General features: G+C 35.8%; 1 protein-coding gene across 2 annotated transcripts in view; it reads right to left on the bottom strand.

Annotated features, from left to right (window-relative positions):
- Positions 1–1,271: 1,271 nt before the first annotated feature.
- gnpat.S (glyceronephosphate O-acyltransferase S homeolog) overlaps positions 1,272–12,138 on the bottom strand; it is a 50,802-nt gene continuing 39,935 nt past the window's right edge. For both annotated transcript variants that reach the window (XM_018265232.2, XM_018265233.2), the window contains exons 9-16: positions 11,550–11,773; positions 9,695–9,940; positions 9,372–9,451; positions 8,430–8,570; positions 7,255–7,354; positions 5,263–5,356; positions 4,596–4,657; positions 1,272–3,403 (exon numbers count right to left, since the gene is read on the bottom strand). In XM_018265232.2, coding sequence (XP_018120721.1) covers positions 3,360–3,403; positions 4,596–4,657; positions 5,263–5,356; positions 7,255–7,354; positions 8,430–8,570; positions 9,372–9,451; positions 9,695–9,940; positions 11,550–11,773 — 991 coding nt within the window. In that variant the 3' untranslated portion in view covers positions 1,272–3,359. The remainder of the gene's footprint in view (positions 3,404–4,595; positions 4,658–5,262; positions 5,357–7,254; positions 7,355–8,429; positions 8,571–9,371; positions 9,452–9,694; positions 9,941–11,549; positions 11,774–12,138) is intronic.

The raw sequence follows: 12,138 nt of genomic DNA, 5'->3' as shown, positions 1-12,138 counted from the left end.
GCTAAGTGTCTCTTAATATTGAATTAGATGCAGGAGAGTGTCACAACAGATCCCTGAACTTACCCCTGCTCTATGGTTTGCTCTGCACTTCCTGCCAGAATTTTTTTTTGGCCTGTAGGAACATAACTATATCTAGTCTGTGTATCAAACAGGTTAGTGAATTTAGAAAAAGAAGAGAAAAGCTACTAGTTAAAGGAGAAAGAGGAAGAGTGCTTAAAGGGGAACTATCATGAAAATGTAATATAAGCTTCAGCATACTGAATTAATAAACTTTGCAAATACAATAAATTAAATATTCTGCATCATTTCTGAAAAATTACAATCTTTTTCAGTCTGGGACTGTTCAACTTTTTTTTGAGGAAGTCTTATCTATGCTATTGCACTTCACCTGGTCCTGGCACAAGAGGTACCGTAAAATCCACATCTTAGTGAGGTTGCGTAGTTACGTCCATTCGCCGGAGCGAAAATTCGCCTGGCGTTAGAGTGCAAAGTAGCGCTAGAGCTATCTCCTTCGCTAGCGGATTTATCGTCAGTAAATCGGCGAAGTTCCGAAATGACGTTGTGCGGGCGAATTTTCGCCAGCGTTAATCACTCTGCCCTTTAGTAAATTTGCCCCTCTGTGTTTGTCTCTTGTAGTGGTCAGCTACTTATTACTGTTGATTTCTCATAGGGAATAGTTTTCAAAATTGTAAACATGGCTAGAGAAGGTGCTGGTGTATCCCCAGCAAATGTAAGGATATGGCACATGAGTTTTCACTGCCAAAATGCTCTGGAAACACAGGGGCCAAAGTACTGACAAAGCAAAGTACGGACAATGCTATGCTTATGATTTATAGACGGTCACTGACAGGCGGACACAGCTCAGAAACCCTCAAACTCTGGCTGCCTCTATGGATCCTATTCCTTGATACTGTAGCTTTGAGATACAATAAGGAAAAACTTACCTCTTGAAATGGCAGGCTGGTGGATAAGATGGGGTGGAATTAACCACTGTGTACTATACTCTTGTTGAATAGCACTAAATAGGATTTAGTTCACCCGCCCCTCAATCCATAACATCGGTATTCAGAACAGTAAATAGAAATTCACAACAAATATCACTGCTCCCCTAATAGAGAGGGCAATCCCAGAGTTTGGGAACCATGCATGTTGATCATAGAAATAAAGCAACACACAGGAAAGCATCAGGAGCACAGCAGTCATGTCCAGTTAGGCAATAAGGGTTAAACAGATGAGAAGGATTATTCTTTCTAGAAATAAGGGACTGCACAAAAGAGTCACACAAAGCTTTATCAACTGATAAAAATACAGCAGAATAGTTAACAGTCAAGAGTTAACAGTAACATTTCTATTAATAGTTGTAACATTTTTATATTAACTATTTTGGATCCCTTCTTGTAAGTGCATATTGTTTACTAAACTGAATATCATTGTGTGCACCTCAGGGCCAGGGCATACGCTCAGATTCGGGGAGATTAGTCGCCCAGCGCCAAATTTACTCTTCTTCAGAAACTAATCTCCCCTTACTGCCTCACGCTGGCTAGAATGTAAATCGCCGGTGGGATGGCACTTGGAGTTTCGTTTTCCGAAGCCTCTGAAGGAAACCTTGGGCGACTTCGGAAAACGAAGCACTCCAAGTGCCATCCCGCCGGCGATTTACATTCTAGCGGGCGGGAGGCAGTTCAAGGAGATTGTAAATTTGGAGATTGTAAATTTGATTGTAAATTTGTCGCCGGGCGACTAATCTCCCCGAATCTGAGCGTGTGCCCTGACCCTTACGCTAGAGCAATAACACAGAAAAATATATATACATAAATCTCTATGACTGGTAATGCACTTAACACACATATAAACTTTTAATGTGCCCTTGTTGTGCTTGGTATGACGTAGAGAGTGATATTCAGAGACAATTTGCAATTGGTTTTCATTTTTTATTATTTGTAGTTTTTTAGTTATTTAGAAAGCTGGAACAAGTCAGAAGAATAAGGCAAATAATTCAAGAAGTATAAAAATAAATGATGAAGACCAATTGAAAAGTAGCTTAGAATCGTACATTCTAGAACATACTAAAAGTAAACTTGAAGGAGAACACCCCTTTAATCAGGGAAGCACATGAAACAAATCCAGGCCATGTAACCAATGGGAGCTCTATTTCTGTAGAGAACACTTACATTGTCCATACAGTAGTTAGGGGTGGCTGGCAAAATCGGACTCCTGCAAACAACTTCTCACGTGCCATGTAAGTGCTTAGTACAATCAAGATTTGCCATCTGCCTCATCCATACAACAGACCTAATTAAAGCTGAATTATACTCCAATTAATTCAGTAGAGTACATCCCGCTAAACAGTAAATACTGCCACTCTGAGCCTCAGTTTAACTAAACTGTCATCTGCATGTTCTCAAAAACAAGATCTAAAGATAGTGACTGGCAGAGGAGGGAATATTGGACACTGGTCAAACCCAAATAAGCCAGGATGCCTTCTAAATGCTAATTATACAATAGTTCTAACTTAATTACAACATAAAAAATCCAAAGTTATTAGTTGCAACCAAAAAAACAGGATTAAGCCCCCCCCTCCAACCAAGACAACGGTTATTAGATTTGATAATCTTTGGTTTATAATGTCTTTTTCTGCAATAATCCCAATGCCTATTCACAGAGTTTCCTCTTGCAAAATATGTCTTCTCCTCCAATTCTTTTCAATTTGTAGTTATTTAAGGCAGAGTGAATGAATGTACTTACATACTGGAATTGGTTATGAATTATAAACTGTCACCTAACAGGTGCAGGAGTGTCAGTAGGGAGGACTTTGCAGCACACACAAACTGGTGGAACTGATAGTGCTACCTGCCTCTATAATTAAAACCTGAACTGTAAAAAAGCCAGAAGACTATTCATGGCTTGTGAACTTTGATGGAAAGGTTTAAACATTTTTTTTAATATCATTATACCCTATATATTTATTCCAGAAGAAGTTTGTTAGTATTTTTGTAGCACTTGTTTAGTTATCAGTAAACCTTCACATCCAGCCACTAAATGGAAGTTAGTACATCTCAGTACCTTTTTTGTTAGATTTTTTTAGAGCTCCCTGTTATTCACTTCAAGCCTTTTAGGCTCCCTAACCCTCCACTTTCCATTGGCAGAAAACAGGCTATATATTTAGCACACCCCCAGTAAACTTTGTATTAATGCTTGACCTTCAGTTATTTTACATAGAGTACAATAAACAGTGTTTTTGTAATTGAATTCATAAGTTCGTTCATCTTCCTTTAAGAATTTCAAGTTTTTTTTGTCAACAACAGACACGTTATTCAGCAACTGGGAACAGATTGCTGCCCATAACCGTCAGATAATGCTCAAAGCCGTGCTGATGGAAGCTTCTCTGTAAATATTTGCACTCCTGTAAAAATGAAAAGAAAATTATTCTTGATATCACAAACGTTAAATCCTAAATATGCCCTATATAAATATTGTGATGTTTCTCTACTTAAAAACTGTGTAGAGAAACATCAGAGGACTTTATAACTTAAAGGAACAGTAATACCAAAAAACAAAAGTTTTTTAATGGAATGCCAATTCAATGTACTGTTGCACTGGTAAAACTCGTGTGTTTGCTTCAGAAACACAACTATAGTTTATATAAACAAGCTGCTGTGTAGCCATGGGGGCAACCATTCAAGTGCATGATACACAGTAGATAACATACGTTTTACAGAATCCCATTGTATACTACAGAGCTTATCTGTTATCTTTTATGTAACCTGTGCCTTTTTTCCTTTTCAGCTTTAAATGGCCGCCCCCATGGCTACACAGCAGCTTGTTTATATAAACTAGAGTTTCAATAGAAAACAAACCAGTTGTACCAGTGCAGCGCAACAAGACATTATATTTTCAGTACTTTAAAACACTGTAATTTTTTGGTATTACTGTTCCTTTAATTGTGCAAGCAGAGCAACATCACAACACCTTTCTTTTCGCAGAGTTTAATGGTTTTTTTCTTGGCACAAACATAATCCATTTCCCCCTATATTGTACAGGTATGGGGTCTATTATCCAGAGTGCTTTGAGTCTGGGGTTTTCCAGATAAGGGATCTTTCCATAATTTGGATCACCATACCTTAAGTCTACTAAAGGTCATTTAAACATGATATACACCCAATACAATTGTTACAATTGCTTACCATCAATAGGGATTCATGAAGCTTAGTTTAATAACAAGGCACTGTTTTATTATTAGAGAATTTTTACAAAAAAATGTAAATTATTTGCTTAAAAATTACTCTATGAGATATGGCATTCCCAGAAGTTGACGCTTTTTGGATATCCGGTTTCCTGATAAGAGATCCCATATATTGTAGTGATCATTTAACAAAAATCCCTTTTTGAGGACTGGGATAGAGAGACAGAGATAGGACAGGGAGAAGAAACAAAGTAAAGATTGAGCATTGTGCTGTACACAAGCACTGGGGTAAACTGATATGAATGTTGAGTGAGTGTTGAAAGAGCATTCTCATTTATACTAATATTATGTACTGTGTAGTTGGGTCTTAAGAGCCTTTACCAGGTCAAAAGTCTTCCTTATCCCAACTTACCAAGCTTTTCTGCAGTTTCCCTCAGAGTTCTCTTCTCTACACAGAAGGTTACCTCACTGACTCTGCAAATAAACACATTCTAGTCATATATACATTTATAATCACAAACAAACAATGTATTGTTTGAATAAGGTCCCTGCCCAAAGTGATTACAGTGATTTAAGGTAAATGTATAGCAAATATATGTGTATAAATGTCTTTATCATTGATAAGCCATGATGGGTCACACATTAGATCACCAAGACAGAAAAACTCAACTGGAAATAAAACCTAGGTTATCCAAAGAACAAAAAATCCTGTATGTAGTGTAGGGCCCTGTTATTAATGAAGAACTCAAAGAATAATAAAAAATACATATATAACATATATAATATGCTTAAGCTTCTGTACAGTGGCACAGATAAGGGATTTAAAGCAATTTACTGGAACACTGTTTGAAACTGCAGCTCAGGTACTGAGAATTAATGAGTGAAGGAAAGGGGCATAGCCATAAGGGTATCAGATCCACCAGCTATTGGGAAGGGGGTGCAGTATCTTCTAGTTCCCTCACTGACAAAGAACCATACTGCAGATGCTGCTGGGAAATGACAAGACACTAGGAATACCGTTTTAGGCACTAATTAGCTGATTAGCTTCCTTGACACAATACAGATTTGTATCTACTCACGATTTCATATTCTTTAAAACCCCAAGATGTACAAAAGAGGAAAGTATATTTTTTTGCATATCAGAAGATAAAGCTTCATAGCATGTGCTGGTTCCTAGAAAACAGAATATAAGGAAAAAGGAGTGTCAGAAAGGTAATACTTCAGTTAGAAAATACTGCTCTGGAACGTTACCCGCCATATCAATGTGTTACCTCATCAGTGCTAGTTCAAAACCATGAATTCCTAAAGTTATATTAAATGCAAGCATAAATGAGCCCTAAGAAATCATTCACCACTGGTTTAAATACTGGAGTGCTGGGCCCATACACAGAGCAGTTGCACCTGTATCAGTTAAGGACAAGTCGCAGAGTGCAGCTCACTGTGAGTTGGTCCTTTAGCCTTGTTGTTGCAAACAGGAAAAAAATGTTATGGCCACACATTTATTTTTCATTTTAACAGGTACAGTTTATTTGGGTTTAGATTCCAAATAATGACATGATCTTGGTTCTCAAAAACAACCACAGCCATAATATGTACACTAGAATACACTAATTACAGTAATTTATTTTCAATATTGCTATTTTAAAGGTAATGTCAACCCTAAAAATATGTTTTGCCTAATAAAAGACAACATAATTCTATGCAACTTTGCAATATACATTAATTACAATTTTTCTGTGTTTTTTTTTTAAGTACATGTATTGCTATTGAAAGCAGTGTTTTAGTGGTGTGTGGGCCTGAGAAATTCTCAACCCACACCGACCCTAACCTGCCCCCTCCTAACCCCGCACCCAGCCCAGCCTGTTATTCCTTCTTTATAGACCCGCCCTGCAGTGACATCACAAAAAGGTGGGGCAGGGATGCGCGCGAGTCTAAAAATTTAGGCGCCAAAAGCTGGCAGAGCTAGGTCACAGGCATAGAGAACAGTTTAACCTGGATCCGCCAGCGACCCAAAAATTCAACATAGTGTTTGTTTGTTTGTCCCTTTCTATTCTTTGCCCTGATGGTTTAGAATATTGATACAATATAAGTCAAGGCAATTGATTAACAGACCTGCCTGTGCTTTGAAATTAAGACTTTTGCAACATTGTTTAAAAACAACCAGGAGTTAGGCAGGAGTTCGGCAAATGTTGCTTTCAAAAGAAGATGTTTTAACAAATAACTTTAAAAGCACTGAAAATGTTAATAAATGTATTTGGAAACTTGTTAAGAATGATGTGATGTTAATAAATGTATATTGGACAGTTGACAAGAATGAGGTTCTTTTTTAAGCAAATTTAAGGGTTGACTTGCCCTTTAAAAAGCACTGGCATGTTCACCTCTCATGCCTGCTTAGTGGAATGGACCATTTTAAAAAATAAAGTCCTTCGTTACTTGTGACTGCGCTCTATATATTTGTCGTCACATCATGTAAGAAAAGGTTTGTGAGCCTATGATTAAGGGCCTATACCCAAAACGCTACAGGTATTTGTTTCAGAACGGACACTTGACTTTTCAATGAATAAACAAAAGACTGCTTTTAACTCAAAGAGAAGGGGTGAAGCCTATTTCCCCATGTTCCCTTATTTTAAATGTCTGTGACTAGATCTACAGTATTGGTATTAGACCACATAAAAATAATTATATTTCACATTATAAATTACACGTTTCAAGTACAGGTATGGGATCCGTTATCCAAAATGCTTGGGACCTGGGGTTTTCGGACAACAGATATTTCCATAATTCGGATCTTCATACTTTAAGTCTACTAGATCATGAAGTCATTAAATAAACCCAATAGGCTGGTTTTGCTTCAAATAAGGATTCTTTTTTTCTTAGTTTGGATCAGTGACAAGTTACTGTTTATTATTACAGATAAAAAGGAAATAATTTTTAAAAATCTGGATTATTTAGATAAAATGGAGTCTATGGGAGTAGGCCTTTCCATAATTCTGAACCTTCTAAATAACAGGTTTCCGGATAACGGATCCCATACCTGTCCAGAGCAGGAGATGGCATAAATAAACACTTACCAGACACAATTAGACGAGAAATAAGACTCCTCACTCCAGATATGTATTGCTTTTCTGTGAAAGCATTAGTAACTTCCTCCAAAAGATATGCGCAGGCTAACTGAACAGAAAAAAAAAAGATATCTCAGGTATATATATATATATATATATATATATATATATATATATATATATATATATATATATATATATATATATATATATATATATATATATATATATATATATATATATATATATATATATATATAAATAAGCAAGGCAAATAGCTTCAACAAAGGGAGGGGTGCACGGTAATTATGTATACTCCAATTATTCTCAGACCAAGAATCTAAGAATCAATCGTTTTATTGTTACATCGTATCAATGCCCGACGTTTTGGTTTTGGGACCTTTTTCATAGATATATATATATATATATACACATACACATATATATGAAACAAAAAGTACATAAAATATAAGGCATGAAAACATCCCTGGCTTCCCAACACTTTCTGAAGTATGTTATTTAGGTGTGTTTATATTTATTTTACCACCATTTACCACTTCATATGCTTTCCCCACAAAGACCCCCTACATTATTCTCTACTGAGGGAGTAAGTATAAGCAACCTTGGTGCCTGCTGTAATGATTTAATAGGACAATATTGCCTCTGAGATTTGCAGCCTAGATTTAGGTGTTAAGTCAAAGACTGTACTTTAAAGAAATAATTTTTAGGAAGAAATCAGAACACATTAGGGCCTATTTATCATGCTGTGTAAAAAGTGGAGTGAAGCATTACTAGTTATGTTGCCCATAACAACCAAACAGCAATTAGATTTCAACAGTAAGAAAAAAAAAAAGCAAAGCTCTGATTGGTTTCTTTGAGCAACATCATCGGTAAATAGTGATGGGCGAATCTGTCCCATTTCTCTTCGTCGAAAATTTGTGAAACAGTGAAAAAATGTTCGAAACGCATTGAAGTCAATGGACATCAAAATAATCTAGAAGTGCAACAATTTTTTTCGTTGCAGCAAATTTTCCGCCTTTGAATTTTATTTTGTGAAAACATTGGCGGGCGGTGAAACATTGTATATTCGCCGCAAATCCATTCCTGCCGAATAAATTTGTCCATCACTACCGGTAATGCCTCACTTCACTTACACAGCATGATGAATAGAGCCCTAAGCCTACCTTATAACCTTCCAAAAATGGCTGGAACACTTTTGATAGAAACAAAGCAGCAATAGTTCCTTTGTCGGTTAACATAATTTCATTTGGCGTTGCATGAATGATGTCACATTTGGTCAACATGAAGCAACCTTCTTCAAAGTCCTGTTATAGAAGATTTAAAAAAAAAAAAATACAGTATGAATAACAACATTACCCTTAAGTACAAAAATCTAACAAGCCTTTGGTACATTTATTATGGAATATAGCATTGTTGCAGTTGGCAGGGTTGGGTTACAGTGTTTACACTGGTGTTTAAATATATATGGTGCACTAAAAAAAAATATATATACATATCCGACTTTCACAAGGGGATTAACTCAGATTAAAAGTATTTTTTCAAGTTTCAGACTATGAGATTTTAGACACAGGAAACACAGGACACTAAAAAAAAATAATGGTCCTAATTTTTTTATTTTCTGAAAATGCAAATCATACAAGTATTTAGACTAATGAACCCTAATCTGAGGTTTTAAAATCCATTAGCAACAGATTTACTGTCTGTTGAGATATTGTTCAGAAAGTAAAATAAATTTCCAAGTCTTTCACTCTGAGATAGCAACTGGGAACTTTAATAAAGATGCACCAATTTTTGGCAAAATCCTTATATTTATATCGGCTTAATCCAAAATATATATATATATATATATATATATATATATATATATATATATATATATATATATATATATATATATATATATATATATATATATATATATATATATATATATATATATATATATATCTTGAGGTCCCAAGCGGACATATATTTTAGGAGAAACTTGCAATGCACATCAAAGAGAGTATAAGTTTAAAGCATGGGTCGCATTAAACTCTGAATGCAAAATGATACAAAACGTACAAGTAAAATGCAGTGGGTAAGGATATAAAGCATTTATTAACCTTGTCTTCAGAGCCAGGAAAGAAGATGAACTCCTTGGAAAAAACACGTCTTAAGAAGGTAAAAGACCTGAATATGTCTTCTGAAAATAAATCAAAATATTTTTTTTAGTTTGAAAGATGAAGTACCTTTTCACTTCTTAATATATGTTAAGGGGCAGCTACTTAGTACAGGGAGACTTGAAATATATTTACTAAATGTACAAGATAGGGATGTTTTCTACAAAAACACATAGATCAGAAGTGATACAACTCAGAAGAAGGTAATCATGGTATCAGTTGCTGATTCTTAGACTATTGCTATAAGCTAAATAAATTGACATTACCTTTTGTGGAACTCTGCACCATTTCACAGGCTAGAATCACCAGTGCAGGGCGGACACACACATTAATCATTTGGTTCCTATAGAAGGCACACATGAGGAAAGACACTGCTTGTTTAAAGACTATTTCCTCTGTCAATAAACCCGTGTGCTTGTGCTCAAGCAAAATCACATGCCCATCAACAAGACTGAAAATGTTTGAATGAAGATCAATGCCGGACTGAACCACTCGGCTGGCGGATAAATTATCTGGAAGACACATCAAAAAGACATTATCATGAATGTAATAAATGCCACATTTTTTAATGCAGAATGGTATTTTATTTCTCTTTGTATTTGTTTCCGTGCTGACCGAGTAAAGCGACTTTTTGTATTGAGTAGCAAGGCCCATTCATACCCAAAAACATTGCATCAAATATTGATTCAAATTTAAAGGAGTTGTTCAGCTTTAAATAAATATTTAGTAAGTAGAGAGTGATATCCTGAGATAATTTGAAATTGGTTTTAATTTTTTATGGCTTTTGAGTTATTTAGCAGCTTTCCGGTTTGCAATTTCTGCAATCTGGTTGCTAGGTTTCAAATTACCCTAGCAAATTTGTATTGATTTTAATAATAGACTGGAATATCAACAGGATGAGTAATAAAAAGTAGCAATAACAATACATTTGTAGCTTTAGAGAGCATTTGTTTTTTAGATGGGATCACTGACCAACATTTTAAAGCTTTTTTTTTTGAGTGAGAAAAAAAAAAGGCAAATAGTTGTAAACTATAATTAAGAAAAAACTAGGGCAATTGAAAAGTTGCTAACTAAAAGTTAACTTCATGAAACTATAAATAACACTGTGTACCACTGCTTGGAAGGGGATACACATTAGAAAAGGCAGATAGACAATATATTTCATGTTCACACCACTAAAAAGACTTTTAAACCATATCCTTAGTGTATATCTATCTGCTCCCTAGTGAAAACAAAAAAGATTGTATTACCGATAGTGAAGTGACCTGGCAGTACCATCCTGCTGAATAATCTGCCCAACAGTTGAGCTTCCTCCACTTGGAATATGGTAGAGAACTAGAGAAGACAACTGGATTTCTGCTATAGATGTGTTTAATAAAGTGCGGCTCCTCATTCCCCCAAAACACCTGCTACATTGTGAACTAATGTAGTATTGTCAATGGGCAGGATAAACTATTTTCACCACTAGGCAATTTAGAATACCAAATACTTATCTTGAACTGAATATTGGGAAGAGCCCCTACCCTTTGCAAATTTATTAGATTTTTTTGGAGTAGGGGGGTTTCCTTTTGATGTGCCCATGTTGATAATTTCTATTTATCTAAATGGCAAACATGCAATCAGGCACTAGGGACCCAGAATTACACGTTCCAAATTAATCCCATTTACAGAAGAGTCCGATATAAACAGCACATCTCCCAGTAAGATAAACTGAATGCCCCTAAAAGCAAACACAATGGGGGTCATTTATAAACACTGGGCAAATTTGCACCTGGGCAGTAACCCATGGCAACCAGATGATTGTTTTCAATGCTCAACCTGCAGCTGGCTGAAAAAGCTAATCACTGATTGGTTGCCATGGGTTATTGCCCAGTGTTTATAAATGATTTTAATTACCAGGGTTCTCCCCACAAGGACAGCAGTAACAAATATTGATCATGTGCTATAACAGAAGAAACTAAGAAAATCTGCTCCACGAGCAGCACAAGAACAGACAGTAAATAAGAGGTTTAAATTATTTAACACTTACCACAATGGATGCTTTGAATAGTTCTTTCTGCAAAAAAAATGACCCAGCGTAACATTGAGATTAATATTGAAATATAAATATGGTTTTCGTACCAGGCCATTCCAGGAACCCTCCAAAGCTCTCTATTAAATCTTTCAGCCAAACAGTCTTTTCAACTAAGATGTTAAATTCCATCTCTGGTAAATTCTGTAGCAAAACGGTAGCTATCAAGACTCCAGGGCTAAGAACCATATTTGCAATCTGGGTAAGTTCTACTTTATAAGCCACATCACGGACAAATGATTGCACATCTTCAGGTGGTCGCTGGGGAAGGTGTCTGAAACACAGGTAAGCATAGGATTATATTCCCACCCAATATATATATATATATTTTTATTTGTCTTGCAGTGTCCTTAACTGTGCATTACAGATTCTAAACAAAATTTAACAGAAATAATAAATGCAGTCAGTAAAACAGGTCTTCAAACAGGTTGAGGTCCATTAGTCACATTAGTTCTGGGTCCCCCCATTGCTCATAACATAGTTAAAAATGTAGAAAACACTAGTCTGTTATGCATTTAGCAATTCTTAGGCTAGGGCCAGACCGGCCTGAAATCAGCCTGCTAAAATCCACATCTGCCAAGTGTTTTCATGCCAGAGCCAACACAAGCCTTCCAGATACAAAACAAGAAGAGGATACTG

The sequence above is a fragment of the Xenopus laevis genome, chromosome 5S (assembly GCF_017654675.1).
Source record: "Xenopus laevis strain J_2021 chromosome 5S, Xenopus_laevis_v10.1, whole genome shotgun sequence".
NCBI lineage: Eukaryota > Metazoa > Chordata > Amphibia > Anura > Pipidae > Xenopus > Xenopus laevis.
The sequence above is the reverse complement of the archived record's forward strand: the minus strand, read 5'-3'. Positions and strand labels throughout refer to the sequence as shown.